Raw genomic sequence first — 20,327 nt, 5'->3', positions numbered from 1 at the left:
CAAATTTAGAATCTCAGTGGTAGGCTAGGATGAGCTCAGCTGGTCAAGTGCTTGACTAACATGCATGAAACCCAGGCTTTAATGACCAGCATTGCACAAACCAGGAATGGTGGTGCATGCCTGTAATCTCAGAACTTGGGATGTAAAGACAAAAGAGTTCAAAGTTCAAGATTATCCTTGGCTACACAATAAATTTCAGAGTAGCCTGGAGTACATAAGAATTGGTTTCAATAAAGCTATCTTGGCTCCAGGGTCTGAATCCTGTAAACCACGTTAAGTCTTTAAAAAAATATCCTTCACAATAAATTGACAATGATAAGCACATTATTTTCCTGAATTGTATGAGATTGCTGAATAATTAAGCCAGAGGAAGGAGTAGCGGAAACCCACAATTTACAACCGGGAGTTGTGAGTGGCCTGGGAACATGCCCCGCGCTGTTATTACCTGAAGCAGGGTTCAGTCTTGTAGGCATGAGCTCTGACCTGTGGGGCCTATACTGTCTCTAGTTGTCAAATTTCCAGTGACATCACAGAGTTTCTTGTCATTTAGTCTCACAATGAAAGAGGTTGGTATTCGTTCTTTTACTACTTTACTTTTGGGACAGTTTTTGAATAGCTCGGCCTAATCTCAAAAAACAACGTTATGTAGCCCACTGAGTTCAGATAAATTACATAGCCAAGGATGATCTTGAACTTCTGATCTTGCTGTGTCCACATCCTGAGTGCTAGGATTCCAAGAGAGTGCAACTATACCAAGTTTGTTCTATGCTGGGAATCAAACCAAGGCTTCCTGCATGCTAAGCAAGCTCACTAGTCACTGGGCTAGATCCCCAGCCCAGGATGTTTTGGTGGTTGGTTGGTTGGTTGGTTGGTGTTGGCTTCTTGTTTTGTTTGTTTTCTGCTTTTTTTTTTTTAGGTAAGTTTCAAACATGCAATTCATTTGCCCTAGGACACCTGGAAGTCACATTTTTCATCTCACCTCTGTGTTATCTACCATCCCTAGTGGTGGGTACTCAAGTTTCTGAGATCAGCTCCACCCCCCACCGGATCAAGCACATCCTCTGCTGGTTTCCTCGTGCTCAGGCATCTCTAGCACCTAGCCAGTGGATGATCCTGCTTCCCTTCACGGCCAGGCCTATCTATGGTGCCAATGGCGTGTAGTATCAGCCTCCCGGCACCTATGCCTAGTCAGAACACAAGAGTTATGGGAGTGCTCTCTCAGTGAGCAACTGTCAGAAGAATCTGACCACTTTACACTCCTTTCACATTGAGGAAATCTGAGGCACCGGATAGAGGACAACAAGGAGAAAGGCAAGGATTTTCCAAGCTTCTCGTGAACTTCACGGTGACACCATCCCTAAGTTGCCTTCAGCACGTTGTCCTCCCAAGTCTCTGGCTCTCGACTATGTCTCTGCCTTTACCAGGCTGCTCATGCACAGAGCCCTCCCTGGCTTGTACTCTGTCCCCCGGCCCCTCCTTCCTCTTCTGACCCTCCTCCTGACGATCAACACAGGCCTTGAGACAGCTCTACCTCCTCAGAGATACCTGCTTGTTATAGAACAACTCAGAAATCACTTCAAAGCAGCCTTGGTGCCTCGGGCCCTGGCATGTCCACAGTGCCTAATTCTAAAATCCCTTTATGTCAACACTAGCTTCCCAGAAATTCAGCAGGGTCAGCAAAGACTTCGGATGAGATGAATCTGAGTTTCAAACATCTATGGGCTACCAAGTAGCTGTGTGACCTTAAGGTAGTTACTCAACCTCCCAGAGTTGAACATCCACAACTGAAAAACAAGTCTTAGATGCGTGAGTGTCTAAGGCTTATCAAATACCTGAGATGAAAAAGGCATGGGTCAGGGATCAAGTTCCCTGGGAGGAATTGCAAACTCATTATTAGATGGGCAATCTGAAAATCCTCCTGAGCCTCCACCCTGCACTGACACACGCACAGCTTCACCTTCCTCCCTCTCTGGTCCCCGCATAGCATCCATAGCAACCAAGCAGCTGGCAGCTGGCTCCTGTATCATCCTCTACTGTATTTGAGGATGCGATCCTTGGCCACATCTCCAAACATAGTTCTGGTGCAGAGAACTGAGATGCTTTGGGGGATGGGAGGATGGGGGTGGGTTCTTTGTCTGTGGGTACAAAGACATGGCACACAGAAGCCATATTCAGTATGCTACACCAGCTCCCAGTCCCAGGAGAAAAACTGTCCAGCTGGACCTGTTTCTTCCCATTGCACTTGCAGGTGACTGCCACATAGGCACACATCTAAGGGACTAGAGGCTGTCCAGAGCCATGTAGCGAGCAGGCAAGAGCAGAGAAGAAGACACAACTCCATGTACAAGATCAACAAACACTAATGTAGCAGCCAATGGAGGTGCTGCAGAAAGCCCAGGGGCTAGGTTTTCTCAGAAGTCCCATGGTACCATGTCCAGTCTAACTCCTCGTTGGACAGGTTGGGAAACTGAGGCTCAGAGAAGGAAAAGGACCAACTTCAGTCCTAGGAGATATGGTAGCTCTCTTGTCTCCTGCCTGCTCTGGGAAGCTCGACCTGATCAGAAGGCACACCCAAGGCCATAATCTCCAGTTCTACAACCACCCTCTTCTGTAGTGGTGGGAGGGGTCTCACCTGCTGCCTCCTTCCTGGCATTGGCTGGAACCCAAGCCTGACCTCAGCCCAGAACACACCGAAGGTGTGCCTCTTCTGCCCAGAAACTATTTAAGGGCTCATAGGACATGAGCTATCTCATGGTACAGGCAGCTTCAGGGCCAAGGCAGATGAAGAACATCTTGACAACACCACTGGGGATCCCAGGAAAGCATAAGTAGGTACCCCAAGGCAGTGTGGTGGCTCATACATATAAACCCAGTGGAAGCACAAGGATCAGCAGTTCTATGGCATCTTTAGCTATACAGGAGTTTGAAGCCAGCCAGGGAGCTTTCTCTCTCTCTCTCTCTCTCTCTCTCTCTCTCTCTCTGTCTGTCTCTCTCTCGATCTCGCTCTCTCTCTCTGTCTGTCTCTGTCTCTATGTCTCTGTCTCTCTCTCACATACACACACACACACACACACACACACACACACACGCATTCACTATATTTTTTACACACCTATTCTATACCTTTTTTGGGCATGGGGGTGGGGAGTGAGGTTGTCCTAAGTGCACATATTGAGGCCATAGGACAACCTATAGAAGTTGTTTCTTTCCTATTCCGTGGATCCTGGGGCTTGAACTCAGGTCATCAGTCTTGGCAGCAAGTTCTTTTACTCACTGAGCCATATCACCCTCCAGAGAGGCAGTGCCTCCTCCTCCCAAATACTCTGGGTCTGGCTGTGGGGGAAATCAAGCCAATGCCACCCTCAGACTGTACCCTCTTGCCTTACTGCATCCTTGCAGAGGTGTTTGGTTGGTTGGTTTGGTTTGGTTTTGCAAACTGAAGGCAGAAAAATACTGGCTTGGTTTAAGACCTCTCCCTGAGGGCCCAAAGGCCAGTGAGACAGAGCAGGAACCAGGCTACCAGCTTTTTCTACCTGGGCCAAAGGAGTTCTGTACCTGGAGGCTTGGTACAGAACCTGGTAGCTCTCAGGTTGGGGATAAGCAGAGACTGTAGTTAATGTCTTAAGCTTCCGTGTGAGCATAAGCCACAGCATGAGACACAAAGTCCAGATGGCAGGACAATCTTTCAAACCGCATTTCTTTGTGACATCTGAACAGGCTTCCTGGAGGTCACGAATGGACTCCAGTGAGCACTTCTGCTACCTCCTGTCTTGAGAAGAAAGCAAAGATCCTTGGGTCAGAGAGACTCATGTGGACTCAGTGTGGCCATTTCTATCTCATGACCTCATTAAAATTACTTCACATTCCTGGACCTCCCTTTGCTTTTCTGAAACTGGCTCTAGAGGTTGACAGCCCTTCACAGTGTTGTTGGGAGACTTAATGACATGGTATTATTGAAAGCCCTACCCAGGGCCCAGCATAGTGCAGGCACTCAGTAAAATCCCACTACCTTCCCCCAGCCTAGGGAAGTTCAGCCTCACTATGCTGTCTAGAATCGTGTTGTCCCTTTGGTCTCCTCAGAAAAGCAGGCATTATCTCCATCAAGGGTCTGTAGAGAACGGGCTTTGCCCATGGAGACAATTTGGACCCTGAACAGAAACTTGGTGCTTCTTTTAAAGACCAGAGAGAACTTCCTCCCCACTCTTCCCAACAAGACTAAAACAAACAAACACATCTTCCTCCTATCTCCAGTCCTCACCCCAAAGCCTGTCATAGCCCAGATGAAATACCCAGCTCTCTCCACACCCTCTTTTCCTACACTCTTGTTCAAGACAGTAAGGTCTGGGCTCAGAGGAAGTAGTCCCAGACCAGAGGCAATGAGCAGGTATGTGTGGACATGGCCGCTCTAAAGAGCCCCAGAGAATGTTGGGAAAGCAGCAAGGGCCAGAGTTGCTTCAGACTTGACCTTGAGAAAATCAAAGAGGGCTTCCTGAAGTGAGTGTCTTCTCCTCTAGGTGACTTCTGTGCCTTTTAGGAGGTGTCTGCTTCAAGGGGGTGAAGTACAACTTTACAGAGGGACAGATGACAAGGTTTAGTCAGTCATCTTGAACGCTAAGTGTACCCAACTAAACAGAAAGAGAAGTTCACTGAGAAAGATAAGGACAAAGCCAGGAACAGGGTCTTGCAACAAGCCGTGAAGGGCTGTGTCCTGGGATCCCAGAACAAGATCTGGTTATGAAGGCATATAAGTATGAGATCCAGTCCAGCCCCAATGTTTCCTGCCCTTCTGCAAGGCTACCAGGCAAGACCTTCATGTCTGCAATAGCAGGACCCTCATCTCTAAGACAGGAAGGACAAATCCTGACCAACTACAGTGATGAGTATTGAATCAGACACGTGGAGGAGTGTGCCTGGCATAGTGACAGCTGAATACTGGTGTACACCAATCACTTGAAAAATAATTATTAGACATGTGGTCTGTGCTGAGTGTCCCAAAGTATCCTAGAGAACTCCCCCAATGCCATTTCCAGCCCTCCCCACACCATGGGATAAAGCAGAAAAGTAAGCCGCCTTCTGGGGCCAAAACACTGGACATACTCAAGAATAAATTGTGTAGTATCATTCAGGGAGGAAGAAAAGATACAGAAGTGTCAGAATAGTGGCACCCCACCCCCTTAGAATTGGATGTCATCACCATCCCCCCCCAAACAAAAAAGCACAGATGCTCAGCCAAGTGGCATTTGTAAAAAGAAACGTGATTCTTTATTGAAGGAACAGCCACCATACAAAGGTCTGTTGCTTCCTGCACCACCACACTCAAAAGGAAGCAGGGAAAGCTACAATAGGAAGAGCATGCAGAGCAGGGAACTGGAAGCAGAGAAGGCACGGACTGGAGTCTGCTTTCCCAGCCTCTCTGTGCAGTGCCTCTCCCAGCCCAGGGGGAGCAGGGTTCTTCTCTCCTGCGCCAGATACTTAGATTTCTCTCTTGCGGGAAGAAACCACTTTTCCATCAACCGATTCCTCCACGCTGATATGGAAGTTGCTGCTGCTGCTACTGCCGCCACCGCTGCCTCCTCCCAGGGATCCTACAGAAGCAAAGAGCTGGCTTCAGCCTGGGGGACCTCCAGAAGCTGGCTTAGACTCTGGGGAGACGGACTGCACCCCTGAGAAGAGGTGTTGACCATGCCCTCAGGGGCTACCAGGAGATCTGGTGAATTGCTCCTCAGAAGGGAGAGCTGGTTACCTCAGGAATGACACAGGGCAGATTTTAAGCTGTGTGTGAACAGCAGTTCCTGTGAGTACTCTATCCTATCAGCATGATGGTGAGATTAGGTAGAAAAGGCAACCGCGGGACAAAGCCTGCACAGCCTGAAATATTCTTAAGAAACTTCTAGTCTCACTCCCACCCTGGCTCCAAGATGAAACAGTATATTCTCAAACAGGAGTACCCAACCCTATTGGGATATCTGACTCCTCCTCCTTCCTCCCCCACTCCACCCACACCAAAGGGCTTTACCCTCTCTTACCTTCCCTAACACCAATACCAGCCATCCTGAAAGAGAAGGGACAGTGAGTGTTAGCCAAGGAAGAAAGAGACAGTCTCCCTAAGGGAACCCCCAATGGACAGCTCAGCAGTCCTCTCCAGTCCCCCGACCACATGTGAGTTTTCTAGGGCCTAGAACATCCTGGTGGTCAGTCCATCAGACCTCCCATCCCAGACAGACTCTGAGCTGTAGCAATGTCCTGTCCATTATTTACAGGAGACGCACAGATCCAAAGAGTGGAAGTGATCTATCTACCCAAAGTAACACCCAAACACTAAAACGTAGACAGCAGACTCTTCGGGTCTCTTTCCACTCAACCACACAGCTCTTGGAATGCCCTGGATCCCAACCCATCAGTCTCCTTCTTTCTCTCCCTGCACTTCTTAACCTACTTAGCATCCTGGCCCTCGAGTAGGCTCCGGTAAGTGGCGATCTCCTGCTCCAGCCGAGTCTTGATGTCCAGCAACATGTTGTACTCCTGGTTCTGAGCCTCCATCTCACAGCGGAGCTCGCTCAGCTGGGTCTCCAGGCCGGTAATGACCCCCTGGATCTGTTGCAGCTGTGTAGCATAGCGGCACTCCACCTCTGCCAGAGAGTTCTCCAGCCCGGCTTTCTGATGGGGCAACAGATTTATAGACCCATCAGGCTAGAAGGCAACCCATTGAAGGTATAGAGGTAGGATGGATGGGATGGATGTCCCAGAATAACCACGGTCAGGAGTGGGTGATGAGGCTGTACCAGCCATGGAAGACGGGTAAATGTGTCACCCAATAAGCCAGAGGTCTGTACCATGCTGAGCTGAGACTGCAGCTCGATCTCCAGCCCCTGCAGGGTCCGTCTCAGGTCTGTGATCTCCGTCTTGCTGGTCTGAATCATTTCTGTGTTAGACGCCACCTCCTTGTTCAGCTCTTCAGTCTGCAAGTCACGGATGAGAAACATGAGCCTCATGGGCCTCCTCAGAGGCTTCTGGAGTGGGGAGGAAGGGCAGAGCAGAGCTCAGGGTGGAAGTGTAAGGAGGCAGGTCAGACCCACCTTACTGAAGAACCAGGCCTCCACATCCCGACGGTTTTTCTCTGCAATGGCCTCATACTGCTCCCGCATCTCTGCCAACATGCGAGTCAGGTCCACCCCTGGTGCTGCGTCCATTTCCACATTGACCTGGCCAGCCAGCTGACTGCTGAACTCTTTCATCTCCTGCAATGGGGGAGATCATTTAGAGACAAGGCTATTAAAAAAAAAAAAAAAACCTAAGAACCTGGAGTCCTGAGGGCCAACACTGACTGTGTCTAACTCATAATCTGACCTAACACATAGCGCCAATGTGACTCTGTGCCCCATCAGGTCACGTGGACCTCTCAGCTGTGAGGATCGCACTTGCTCTGGGTCCAGCGGAACAAGGACCTGAAGACAATAAGCCCATGAAGCAAACCAGTCCTTCAGGGTCCAGATTATGAAAGAATAGCGTTCCTTCTTCTCCATTGAGCCCCTGGGGTGCATTTCAGAACCACTAAGCCCTCTGCAGACTGTGACAAAAGATGGGCACTTCTTCCCACCACCCTTGTCCTGCTGTCACCTCCTCATGGTTCTTCTTCAGGTAAGCCAGCTCCTCGTTCAGCTGCTCAATCTGCATCTCCAGGTCGGTCCTGGCCAGGGTCAGCTCGTCCAGCACCCGGCGCAGCCCGTTGATGTCGGCCTCCACGCCCTGACGCAGGGCCAGCTCGTTCTCATACCTGGGGAGAGGAAAGGAGCCAAAGTCAAGAAAGGTGAGGGACTCAGGTTTCTGAGTCGGAGAAGAGGGAAGCTGGGTCAAGGGGGCGGGGCGGCCATAGAAAGGAGCAAGACAGTGGGAACACACTTGAGTCTGAAGTCATCTGCCGCCAGCCTGGCATTGTCGATCTCCAGGATAACACGCGAGTTATCAATGGTAGCAGCCAGAATCTGTGGGAGGCAGAGAGTTGCACATAAGGGCTGCTGCTTTTCTGTCTTATGCCCAAGTTGCCCCTTTGCCAACCTCTCCCCAACGTCACTTCCTCTGAGCTTTACTTGTGATGACTCAAGCTACCTTCCCTGTAATACTTTCAGGGCATAGAAAATTCAGGAGTACAGCATTGCCTATGGGACATGGCTAGCCAAATCACTGCTGTAATGGATACAGTTGGCTCCCTCCAGTAAGGGATCTCCAGAGACACACTGTACCAGCCTCCTTGGGCTCAGCTCACAGTTGGCTGCCTCTTGCATGCCTTGACAGAGCCCTTGGTCTCCAGAACCCATTGGGAACTTGGACAGCAGCTAAGGAAAGCATTTGCAGCTAAGAAAAACAGAACCGTTAGCAAAAGGGAAAGTGAGGGAGTGGCAAAGCCTATGTTGAGTTCCCTGGTCTCCTAAAACCCAAGGACACTTTCAACAATCAAGACATTTTAAGGGCTGAAGCAAACAGTCCTGGTATTTAGGACTTATGAAGCTGCACCTGACTAGCACTCAAGCCAAAAAGTTAAAGCAAGCATTCACAAAACTCCTTGCAAACTGTTGGTCAAAGAGAAGGAGTCGTTCTCTTTCATTCCCATGTATCCTGCATCCCCATGTATCCAAATCGGAATCTCAGGACCATTTCCTCCCCCAAGCACTACCAAGGGGGAACAGATATATTCCTGCTTGTGCCTGAAAAGCAGGTGCCTTTGCCAAGGCTACACAGCAGGAGAGGACTCTCTTAGTCAGCAGCAATGTTGACGTTACAGACGTGGACTGCACACGAGCCACATGCGCCCCTCTGTTTGACAGACTCACTTTGTCCCGGATCTCTTCTATGGTCTTAAAGTAATGGCTGTAGTCCCGATCTGGACTGGCTGGGCTCTGCTTCTGGTACCAGTCGCGGATCTTCACCTCCAGTTCAGTGTTGGCCTGCTCCAGGGCGCGCACCTTGTCCAGGTAGGAGGCCAGACGGTCGTTGAGGTTCTGCATGGTGATCTTCTCATTGCCAGAGAGGAGACCTCCATCGCCACCACCAAAGTCACCAAAGCTACCGCCAAAACCCCCACCAAAGCCTCCACCAAAACCACCACCACCACCAGCACCAAAACCACAACTCATGCCACCCCCAAAACCCCCTCCTGCCCCCGAGGAGACAAACCTAGCGGAAGAAGCGGAGATACTTCGGCTTCCACCTCCCCCATAGAGACTCCCTCCGCCAAAGCTGCCTCCACCAGCACGGAGGGAACCCCCTCGGGTAGAGCCGCCCCCAAAAGTAGAAGACGTTTGCAAGAATGTGGTGGCCATGGTCAGGCAGCCTGTGCCTTCGGGTCTCTAGCAAGCAGGAAAGACTCTAGCAAGAGCGTGTGAGCTGGGCTGCAAACAGACTGCAGTGCCTGTTGCCCCTAGCCTGGGACTCCTTATATACACTTCAGAGGGGGTGGGGGCCTCGCCTCCTCCCCCTGAGTGGAGCCAACTCCTCTGCCTTCCAGACAAACACAGCTGCCCGCACACCTCCACAGAGCTCACTTGTGGGGAGTTTTTCTTTTCCTTTTTTTTTCTTTCTTAATGCAACAAAAGAGATGATTCAGAATTAATGGGGTTTTGCCCTAGGCCACAGTTTTAACTCTCGGATTACAGGTTCATTTCTCATTCCAGAGAAAGAGCACACTCTCACATAGCACACATACTTCCTGAGGCTTCTCCTGTCCCACCCGTTAGAGCAGCTAAGCCAGATCTGCCCCCCACTGATGGTGTGTGAGCCTCACCCCAAGGTAGGCAGCTCCCTACTCTCAGGTTCTCCCATGGCTGCTGAGTGCTGCCTACTCAAAGGGCCTGTGTGCATGAGCCTTCAGACATGGAAGTCCCTAGGAGTGAGAGCACAGGTATCCTCAGGGCAAGCTGGGGACAGAAGAGAGGGTCTTGAGTCAAGTTCCAACTAAGGTGACCAGAATCTGTCCTCTGTGCCATCTCTGGTGTCTGGAAATGCTCCCTCCTACTCCCTCCCATCACTCGACTTCCAGAAGTCCCTCCTGCCTCTGCAATTCCCCCACCCCCCAAGCACCCAGCCCCTGGCCTGGCTAGTTCACAAAAGCCCAGAAGGTTTGGGCTGTCAGGAGTCTGATTGATCACCCTGTCACCTGCCAACGGCACATGTCACTAAACCTTTGCTTGCTCCCAAGACGCGTTGGGGCAAACCTCTGCAGATAAGACTCGGGCAAGTTCCAGAAAGCCCCCGCCTTCTCCAGCAAAAGACATGTCACTGCTTAGCAGACCCAGATTAACCCCCATTTGCCTTGTCAACTGCTGCCAGCTGGGGAGGGGCCGAGCTAGAGGCTCTGCCTCAAAACTATGAGGTAAGGCAGAGGTGGGAGCAGGGGTAGGCGAGCAGGTAGAAAGCCCGCACATTCAGGAAGGTCCTCTGCCATCAACTTAATAGCCCTATTTCTCTAAGGTGGTCAGTGCCGCTTGGACTGGAGAGAGCCCAGAGCCCTGATGACAGCCGCAGTATGGGGAAGTGGACCGGGCTCTGGTGTGCCTTGGGCCTGTGTTTAAATACCCGTCTCTACCGATGACTCCTATGAAACTCAACATATGTTCCTTTTTAAGGCTCAGCCTCTTTGTGGTATAGAACTCTCACTTCCTGGAAAGTGCTGAGGCTCTAGATTCCCATCCTGACTCCCTGTCATCCATCCTCGAGCAGAGATAGATGCAGATCAGTCACCTGAACCTCCTGATAACCCTGAGAATCCCCCCCCCCAAGAAGGCCGTCCTTCCTCGGACTCGGCATATTCTCAGGCTCCGCAGCGGCACTTGGCCATCTGATGACCCTTCTTTTTGATGTAACAGGATAATCCTTTACTTCTGCCTCATACTTTCATGATTGACAAAGTATTTTTGCGCTCACAGTCCCGTCTAATCCAATGACACAGAGTTTAACTGAGCTGCCCAGAAAGCCAAAGTTTTAGAAGGAGTAAAATTAGGACACAAAGGGGAACACTATGAACACAGGATAGCCCAGCTGGAGAGGGAACTGCCAGGACTATGAGAGTCCTTTGAACCCACTCCTCAACCCCTTGTCCCCACCTACCTACACCCCACCAATCCCCCACCCTCTTGCCCCCCACCCACCTACATCCCACCCACCCAATCACCCAAGCAAGAGTTGGGTGATTTTCTGGTTATCTAAACTAGGTTAAAAAGAGAACTGCAGTCCCCAAAGAAAGAGCTCTTCACCATCTTCACAGCAAGCCAGGCATCCCAGTGCTGGCTTCAGACAGTATAGTATTGTCTTATGGGTGGGAGGATATTGTCTTCTCCTTCCAAAGAAAAATAATCAAACCCAGATCAGTCAGAGCTCATTAAAGCCTCTGCAGACATGGCGGCCCCAGCAATTAACAGAGAGAACAATTAATCTTCCATCACCCCAGGGTGAGGGAGAACTGAACTCCAGCCAGCTCCCTTCTGCACCCTGTCTCTCCGCTAGCAGCCCTTGGGGTGGCTTTCCTTCCGCTCCTTGGTCCAGGCCAGGAGTGGCACCTGCCTTCCTATCTGAAAGACAAGTGTCTAATCTCGGGCTTGGGGAGATGGTTCAGTCAATAGAGTATTCTCTGCACAAGCATAAGGAGCAGAGTCTGGATTCCCAATACCCATGTAAAAGCAGGCACAGTGTTGCAGGCTTATAACCCCAGCCTGGGGCAGGGGCTGGGAAGGAGAAGTAGATCCCCGGGGCTCACCAGCCAGCCAGTCTAGCCCAATTGGTGAGCTCCCATCTCAGAGGAAGACTCTTCTCAAAAAAAAAAAAAAGAAGAAAGAAAAGAATTCTGGCCTTCACATGCTCGCACACATGAAAGGAAAGAAGGAAGAAAAGAAGGAAGGAAGGAAGGAAGGAAGGAAGGAAGGAAGGAAGGAAGGAAGGAAGGAAGGAAGGAGAGAGGGAGGGAGGAAGGGAGGAAGGAAGGAAGGGAGGGAGGGAGGGAGGGCAGAAGGGCCCTGAACAGTCCAAATGGCTATTGTGAGCACATATTTGGGTGAGGTTTGGGGCTTCTATGGCAGCAGGGTGGATAGATATGTACCAGTTTCTGGCCTTTGCCCATAGTAGCCAAACAGGTGTCTCTGGAACAGGCACCTCCCTCCTGGGGATGAGGCCATGCTGCCCAGTGGAAAGACACTAACTGGGTTCTATCTATCTCACATGGAGCTCAGCCTGGCTGAGCCTGGATCATGGGTCAAAATGGACTCTCATGACCCAGCCCCATCACCGTCATGAGCACCCAGAGGACATATGTTAGACGGCATATGCAGACGGAAGCCACCTAAACATTAGCCCCCATCCACAGCTCTCCTGACCCTCACGCTGGTTCCATGGCCAGAGTACACAACCTCTGACCTCAGAGTCCCACTTTTCTGGTTTTCGCCAGGGATATGGCTCTGGGCAATGATTCAGTCTCCCTCTGAGCTTCAGTCTATGCAAGGAAAATGAAAATAACTTCTTACGTAGACATAACTGATGGATAGACAAAGCAAGGTGGCTGGTGGGAAACGGGGTACAAACTGGAATAGTGGCCCTGATGGCTGCCGTGGTGAAAAGACCCTCTCTGTTCTCAGCCCCATCTCCGTCCCCAGATCACCCCATAAACAGCTCTGAAGCCTTTCTACCCTGAGCACACAAAGAAAGGCTTCGTCCCACACCCCAACCTGCAGCCTCCTGTGCTGATGGCCCAGTCACCTGCCACACCTGTGTGGGCCCACACCCCACCCCACAGCCACATTCCAGGGGCCCCTGGGGCAGAGAGAGGGTTTCAGCTGTGACAAGGGAGGCTTTTATAGTCAGGGACAAGGATCTCTGGGCAATCTGAGGCTGGGGTGCGGCCTGGCCTCTGCACCAGCTCAAATCCTCCTGAGAATTTAAGTGCTGGAAGGAGATTGGGGGTGTTGAAAAGTGGAGGGCGGGAGAGAGAGGCCATGAGCATGGGGGCGGGGAGAAAAAAGGGAAGAGTCGGGCTCTGGGACCGCACATTTATAATCAGCCTTATGATTTGGAGCGAGCTACGGTACAGAGACCCCCCTAAGGAATCACCTCCTTCAGGCTTGGCAAGAATCACTGCACAGGGCAGCCAACATTCAACTTGCTTCCCTAAAAGGCCTCAGATGGAGTACTAAGACAAGGGTCCTTCACTTGTCCCCTCCCTGACAGTCCCCTGCCAACTGTCGGGAGAGCCAGCACCCTGCAGCCAAGGCCTTGTTTTATGGGTCCATTATTTTCCTTGAATGGGCCTCAGCTCTTGGCAACTGAACTGTAAACCACAGAGTCACCCTTCCTACCCGGGGCAGGCAGAGCTGTACCAGGAAGCTGCCACTTTGGTCCTTTATGGGCTCAGGGCAGGCTCCAGACAAGTCAGGTTGGGGGCCTGTGTGGGAGGTCTAGGTCACGGCCCAGACTCATTCCAGGCTCAGGGCCCAGGTAGGAGCCAGTGAGTGTCAAGGGGCTACTGCATAAGGAATGTGTTGGTACGTGCACACAGGCACACACTGACAAGGACACCCTGTCCAGCCTTGTTTTAAACGGAATGTCTAAATCCCAAAACTCCAGTTCTGGTTAACATGTCAGGACTAAATACCTCGGGAGACTCCTGTCCTGAGCCTTCATGTGGAGCAAGGCTGGGTAGGAGAAATGTTGTCAACTCTAAGAGACTGCCTGGACCCCGGGTAGCTAGGAACTGTACAGTTTTGATGCAAGCTCTGACTGTGTTGTCCGTGTGTGCCTCGACCAAGGATTTCATTTCTCTGAACTCATTTCCTGCTGTATAAAATGCAGCTCATCCTACCTTCAGGGTTGTTTTTTGATTAACGGCACATAGTAGGTGCTCATTCGTCATTCACTTCATAACTTACATCCCAACCCAAGAGAGTACAATGGAAAGAAAACTAAGTCTGAGACCATTTCAAATTACACTCTTGAGGCCCTGGTGGTGAAATGCTTCCCACACAAGCACGAGGACCTGAGTTCAGATCCCCAGTGCCCACATCAAGAGCCAGTGTGGGGCCACGAGGTGACTTTGCGGGTAAAGGCGTGTGCTACCAATCCTGACAACCTGAGTGTGATAGCCAGAACACATGTGAGTAGGAAGAAAGAACTGAGTCCTAAGAGGTGTCTTCTAACCTTCACACCTACACAGTGGCACACTTGTGCATTCAGAACCTACACACAATAAAAATAAATAAATAAATATTTTTTAAAAATAAGAAAAAAAAAGCCAGGGGTGACATTCTGCAATCTTAACACGAGGAGGCAAAGTGGGTCCCTAGAACTCACCAGCCTGGCAGCCCAACTGTATCAGTGAGCAGCAGGTTCAGACCTTGTCTCAAAAGGATGGAAGAGTGGGCACAGAATTTTTTTGCCATGTTTTACAGCAGTTACGTGTGCAACCAACCACTGGACCTCTCTAAACCCAACTTTTGCTCTCTGAAGTGGAAACAAGATTGCCGAAAAGAACAATTCTATCCATGCAGGTCATTTATCTAACCTGAATTGCCACAGCTATAGCAATGTGCTCCTGCCTCTCTCCCTGTCCTGGGACAGGGTGGACTTTGGTTCAAATAAAAGAAGGGGCTAAGACATGACCTATGCCTCAAAGGCTGAAATAAGCAAGGCATCCTTTTCCCCTTGGAGGATAGTTTTATTGACAAGTCAAGAGAAGGGCTGTGGTAAACTTTCTCACTCCAGTCATGCCCCTCCCCAGGGGAATCTCACTGGTAGCAGGGCAGGAGCCCAGGATCAGCTCAGATGACCTTGGGGGTGGGCAGATTGTTGTAGTGGGCTTCCTGGCCCTCAAGCAGGCTGCGGTAGGTGGCGATCTCCTGCTCCAGCCTCGACTTGATGTCCATGAGCTGCTGATACTCCTGGTTTTGGCGCTCTGTATCAGCACGCACTTCGCTCAGCTGGGCCTCGATACTGCTGATCACGCCCTGGATCTGCGACAGCTGGGCTGCGTAGCGGGCCTCTGTCTCTGCCAGCGTGCCTTCCAGGGCAGCTTTCTGAGGGGAAGGAAAGGGGACATGACTCAGCCGAGGCAGGTTCCCGAACACGGGCACAGCCGCCGAGGCTGCCAGGGCACAGGTGCGGAGACACTTACCATGCTGAGCTGGGACTGCAGCTCAATCTCATGGCTCTGGAGGGTACGGCGGAGGTCCGTGACCTCAGACTTGTTCATCTGAATCTGCTCAGTGTGGACAGCCACCTGGGTATTCAGCTCCTCGATCTGTAACGAGACGAGTGAAGGAGAAAATAAGCAACAAGCTTCTGGGGAGGGCAGGGGAGTTCAGGGTCTCTCCTCGCCACCCTCACAAGGTACCAGCCTCCTCTGCACCCTCAGCATCCTCTACATACCCGAGTAGTGTACCAGGCTTCCGCATCCTTCCGGTTCTTCTCGGCCATGACCTCATACTGACTTCTCATCTCACTCAGGATCTTGGCTAGGTCGACGCCCGGAGTGGAATCCACCTCCACACTGACCTGGCCACCCACCTGGCTCCTCAGGGCACTAATTTCCTGTGAAGACATCACAGACAGGGGCATGTCAAGACCTAAACATGCTGGACTGGGACCAGTTCACTCCCCACCCCCCAAGCCCTACACCGGAAGAGGGCTGACTGGTTTGGAAGTGCAGATCTAGGAGCCAGCACCCGAGAGTAGATGTCATGGTCGCCATGCCCTGCTGGGACTGTGGGAGGCATGATCAAAGCCGGGGCCATAGTGATGATGTAACAGATGAGGTCATGGTCAGTAAGCCCAAGATAATAGCGTCTTCCAGTTCTGGGACAAGATGGACAGAAGGCCCAGTTTGACCCACCTCCTCATGGTTCTTCTTCAGGTAAGCCAGCTCCTCCTTCAGGTTCTCGATCTGCATCTCCAGGTCGGTCCTGGCCAGGGTCAACTCATCCAGCACCCGGCGCAGGCCGTTAATGTCGGCCTCCACGCTCAGACGCAAGGCCTGCTCCGTCTCAAACCTTTCCAAGGAAATAGTTGCAGTCAAGCTAATGCTGACTCTGCATCTCTGCCAACTTCCCCAGGGTTTAGGAGTCGGTGGGGGTTGCTTTGAGTACGCTCAGGTGGAGAAGGGCAGAGCCCAGGCCTCCACAGCATCAAGCACTATAAAGGCTCACAGTTGCTCCCACCCCACTGCCTGGCTTCTGCAGGCCCCAAAGCAGGGACACTTACTTGGTTCGGAAGTCATCTGCAGCCAGGCGGGCATTGTCAATCTGTAGGACAATCTTGGAGTTGTCAATGGTGGCACCAAGGATCTGGAATGGAGGAGGTGGCAGTTAGCACCAGTTTGGCAAACTAGTGTTATCCATCTACTTTCTTCCCAGAGAAGGAGAGAGGAAAGAATAGCCCCCCACTGCCTAGATACTCTCCACTCATCTGCTGGAGCAGGACCCACTGTGGGAGGCTGGGTGGAGGGAGGCAGGCAAAGAGGCAGTTCCAGAAGGACAGGTCTAAGGCCTGTGCAGGTAAAAGTCGACATGGTCTGAAAAGGGCCTAGAAACATGAAGCATTAAGAATCATTTATCCTGGGGGGGGGGGGGAGGTGGCTGGAGAGGTGGCTCAGTGATTAAGAGCACTGGATATTCTTCCAGAGGACCAGGGTTCAATTCCCAGCACCCACGTGGCAGCTCACAACTGTCTGCCACTCCAGTTCCACGGGACTGATCATCCTCACGCAGACACACATGCAAGCAAAACACCAATATACAACAAAATCAAGAAATAAACAAAATCTTTTTAAAAAAAATAAGAAAAGAAACACTTGTCCCTGTCTGTATCCCACACTTAGAGCACGTTCTGCCTTCAACGATGTGCCAGGCACCTCGTACCCCCTTCATGGTCAGTCAGCCTCACTCTTAAGTTAGTGCTGCATTACACGTGACTAGAAATCCTGAGTTTACCCAATCTGAAGACTCTCTGGTCTGAGGGGTTCATTCAAATCATCAAGCTTACCACCAGTTTAAGTACAAGGGCTCAGTGTCTTTCAAAGATTAAGGTTCCGGCCACTCATCGTGTCCCCTAGTCATAACCTGCATGATTATTTTGGTTCAATGTTTTTGGTTTGGTTTGGTTTGGTTTTCTCTGGTTTGTTAGTCTTTGGGGGTGAGAGGTTAGGAGGGTTCGAGACAGAGTTTCTCTGTGTAGCCCTGGCTGTCCTGGACTCACTCTGCATGCTGGTCTCGAATTCACAGAGATCCACCTGCCTCTGCCTCCCCAAACACTGGCATTAAAGGAATGTGCCACTTCACCCCGGCTCTGGTTTGACATTTTTTGAGACAGAGTCCTTGCTATGCAGCTCAACTGGCATTGACTTCATCATCCTCCTGCCTCAGTTTCCTTTTTTTTATTTTCTATATTCTTTGTTTACATTCCAAATGACTTTCCCTTTCCCGGTTCCCCCCTCCTGCCTCAGTTTCCTAAACGCTGGATGATAGGTATAAGCCACCACGCTCCGCTACATTGATAGTTTGGGAGGGATCTGTTGTAGAAAACAGCAGAATATAAAAATCAGAGGAGAGCATTCACAGAGGAGTAAGAATTGCTTTGAGATGTGTGTGCTGGGTGTGTGGGAGGGGGAAGGGACAAGGCAGGAGAAGGATGTGTGCTGCCTAGGATTCGAGTTGCCCATCACCCGGTCAAAAAGCACCACTATCGCTGCTTGCTGTATCCCCAGCTTCGGGCTGAGTTCACACAGCACTGGGAAATGCTCTTGAGAACTGCATGTGGTGAGAACCGCATGTGGCAAGAACTAGTGGAGAGGAAGCTACCAAATGCCTGCCTGGTCTCTGGTGCGTTTCTTCAGGACGCAGCCCTTCTCTAGGAGTGAGGGCTGTGCCCCACCCAAGCAGCCTGTTGGATGTTGGAGCCCATAGAGACGTGCAGGCTGTCTTCTCTGTATCTGGTGCTCGAGGAGAGAGGTCCACAGAAGCAGAGGGTCACGACCTCTACCTTCCCTCTTACCTACTAAACAAATTATTTTTATTTTTTATTTTTGTTTCGTGTTGGAGTTGTTGTCTCTCCGTTTGTCCATCTGTCCATCTGTCAGTCTGGCTGACTGGCTGGCTGGCTGTGCCGTTTGGCGGAGAGGTGGGAGCCTAGAGACTCAATGTAGCCCTGACTAGATTCAAGTTAACTGTAGCTGAGCATGGCTACAAACTCAACCTCTAACCTCCACACCTAGTCCTGGGATAACAGGCCTGCACTACCACGCCTGACTTGGAAGGTTTTTTTTAAAAGAATGTTTTACTGTGCAGCCCCCAGGTTTTTTACATTCTTCTCATAGCTCCTTGTGAGCCTGGGTGGTCCCCTGGGCTGCAGAGAAGTGAGAGGACAGCTGCTGTGAAGAAAACCAGACAACCCAGAGAAAACAATGCTTAAGACCCGCCCACCCCCACCCTGCCCCAGAGGGCCACTGGCTCAGGTGAACTCTGAGCCTACAGACTAATATCCTGAAGACTAATATCCTGCAGCGCCCCATCCCGCCCCCACCCACACCCCACCCACACCCCACCCACAACCCACTAGCTGAGGCTGCAGCTGGGACCTTTATCTCTGGGCAGCCCAAAGCTGTGTTAAATTGCTCTCTCTTTGTATAACTCGGTCCCTCTCTCCTAGCAGGCTTTCAACGCCTCTAAAAGCCCCACCCACTTAACCTGTCTCAGTTCCCTTCCACCCAGCCTCTACTAATCCCAGGGTCCAGCCCAGACTTTGTGCCCCACCCTGCGGTTCGTTGTAACGGGCTTGCCCACCCGCGGGCTGAGTTTCCACAACCTCCCCGCCCTGCTGCAGCACCCCAACAGGTGCACCTCCCAGGGCCCTGCCCCTGCCCACCTTGTCGCGCAAGTCCTCGATGGTCTTAAAGTAGTGGCTGTAATCCCGGGAGGGCCCGGGTCCCTGCTTCTGGTACCAGTCGCGGATCTTCACCTCCAGCTCGCCATTGGCCTGCTCCAGGGCGCGCACTTTGTCCAAGTAGGAGGCGAGGCGATCGTTGAGGTTCTGCATGGTGATCTTCTCATTGCCAGCCAGTAGCCCATCGGACACAGTCAGGGTCCCACTAAAACTTCCACCGCGGCTTCCGCCATAGCTCCCAGAGGACGAGGACACGAAGCGGGTGGAGGACACGGACACGCCGCGGCCGCCTGAGCCCCCGTGGATGCTGGGTGCGCGGAAAACACTCCCTGACCCAAAGCGCGCGGAACCCCCACCCATGCCCCCAAAGGAAGACATGGCTGAGGACTGGCGATAGCTATAGGAAGTCATAGTGAGGAGGAAGACCTGAGCGGAGGGACAAGGGACGCAGGTCTGAGAGTTGCTGACCGCAGGAGGAGTGACGAAGCCCTCACCTGGGACTTTTTATGCCCGGGGCGGGAGGGGGGTGGGATGGAGATGTTGAAGGGGCGGGTATCAGAAATTTCCAAGCTCCGGAGAGCAAACATGGGCGCTTTCCCCCATTGGTCAATTCCTGGCGATTCTGCTCCTACCTCTCCCCTCCCAGGAGCCAGAGGTCTCAGTCCTTCCCAGAGCTGCCCCACCCCAGCCCACTCCAAAGCTACTAGCAGCACGGCACGTCCTTTTTCTGGCCCTTCAGCCCCTTACTACACAAGCTTAGACAACTCTAACTTCCGGAGTGACAGTATCACTCTGGCCCTTTAAAACCTCCAGGAATTTGACACCCTTAGAAATCACACCCCTCTGAGCCCCAACTCAGTGCCCACTTTGAGAGTGCCCCCTCTGGAATCATGCTAATAAATCCCTCTCTTTGTGATAATAATTCACGTGCGCGTGCGCGCGTGCACACACACACACACACACACACACACACACACACACCAGATTTCTACTCCCCACTGGAAATTTTCCACCTGGTGCTAGAGACCACCTTCCTTCCCTGATTCCGCATTAGTCCCTGACAAATTCCTGTTGAGGGCACTCTAAGCTCCAGGCCTCCTGATTTCCTGAGAGGACAAGGTTGCCCCACCCTGCTGTAGCCATACAATAGGTAACAATAAGTACAGCTGCAGGAAACATGGGAGGCCACCAAAGTGGCTTCTTCACAATCCTGTAACTACTCAAACCTAACCCGCAGCATGGCTGACCCAGCTCAGAAACTCAACCCTCACCCCCACCAGGACCCCTCCACCCTTCTCACAAGGCACGTAACAATTGAGTTTCTTTAATATTCCCATGGTGAGGACTCTGCGCCTGGCTGAGGCAGATAACTTGCCCATAAGGTATTTGGCACCTTCCACCCAGAGACAGAAATGGAAAGG

General features: G+C 51.6%; 2 protein-coding genes across 2 annotated transcripts; both read right to left on the bottom strand.

Moving 5' to 3' along the window:
- Positions 1-5,252: 5,252 nt before the first annotated feature.
- On the bottom strand, positions 5,253-9,428 carry Krt15 (keratin 15). The gene is made up of 8 exons (XM_052195161.1): positions 8,829-9,428; positions 7,900-7,982; positions 7,618-7,774; positions 7,077-7,238; positions 6,834-6,959; positions 6,437-6,657; positions 6,027-6,052; positions 5,253-5,585 (listed from the first exon to the last, which is right to left on the bottom strand). The coding sequence occupies exons 1-8, from the start codon at positions 9,315-9,317 to the stop codon at positions 5,473-5,475; spliced, it is 1,377 nt and encodes a 458-aa protein (XP_052051121.1). The 5' UTR covers positions 9,318-9,428; the 3' UTR covers positions 5,253-5,472.
- A 5,250-nt stretch (positions 9,429-14,678) lies between these two features.
- Positions 14,679-19,394, bottom strand: Krt19 (keratin 19). The gene is made up of 6 exons (XM_052196992.1): positions 18,889-19,394; positions 16,231-16,313; positions 15,863-16,019; positions 15,400-15,561; positions 15,146-15,271; positions 14,679-15,047 (listed from the first exon to the last, which is right to left on the bottom strand). Exons 1-6 carry the CDS (start codon positions 19,315-19,317, stop codon positions 14,793-14,795), a joined length of 1,212 nt encoding a protein of 403 aa, XP_052052952.1. The 5' UTR covers positions 19,318-19,394; the 3' UTR covers positions 14,679-14,792.
- Positions 19,395-20,327: the final 933 nt, after the last annotated feature.

Source organism: Apodemus sylvaticus, chromosome 10 (assembly GCF_947179515.1).
Source record: "Apodemus sylvaticus chromosome 10, mApoSyl1.1, whole genome shotgun sequence".
Lineage (NCBI taxonomy): Eukaryota > Metazoa > Chordata > Mammalia > Rodentia > Muridae > Apodemus > Apodemus sylvaticus.
The sequence above is the reverse complement of the archived record's forward strand: the minus strand, read 5'-3'. Positions and strand labels throughout refer to the sequence as shown.

Coding starts and splice junctions, on each gene's coding strand:
- Krt19 (XM_052196992.1), bottom strand. CDS start 19,317: ATGACTTCCTATAGCTATCGCCAGTCCTCAGCCATGTCTTCCTTTGGG. Junction 15,562..15,862: donor TGAAGAAGAACCATGAGGAG/GTGGGTCAAACT, acceptor ATGTCTTCACAG/GAAATTAGTGCCCTGAGGAG. Junction 15,048..15,145: donor TGCAGTCCCAGCTCAGCATG/GTAAGTGTCTCC, acceptor CCTTCCCCTCAG/AAAGCTGCCCTGGAAGGCAC.
- Krt15 (XM_052195161.1), bottom strand. CDS start 9,317: ATGGCCACCACATTCTTGCAAACGTCTTCTACTTTTGGGGGCGGCTCT. Junction 7,239..7,617: donor TGAAGAAGAACCATGAGGAG/GTGACAGCAGGA, acceptor CCCCCATTGCAG/GAGATGAAAGAGTTCAGCAG. Junction 6,960..7,076: donor AGGCCTGGTTCTTCAGTAAG/GTGGGTCTGACC, acceptor CGTGACTTGCAG/ACTGAAGAGCTGAACAAGGA.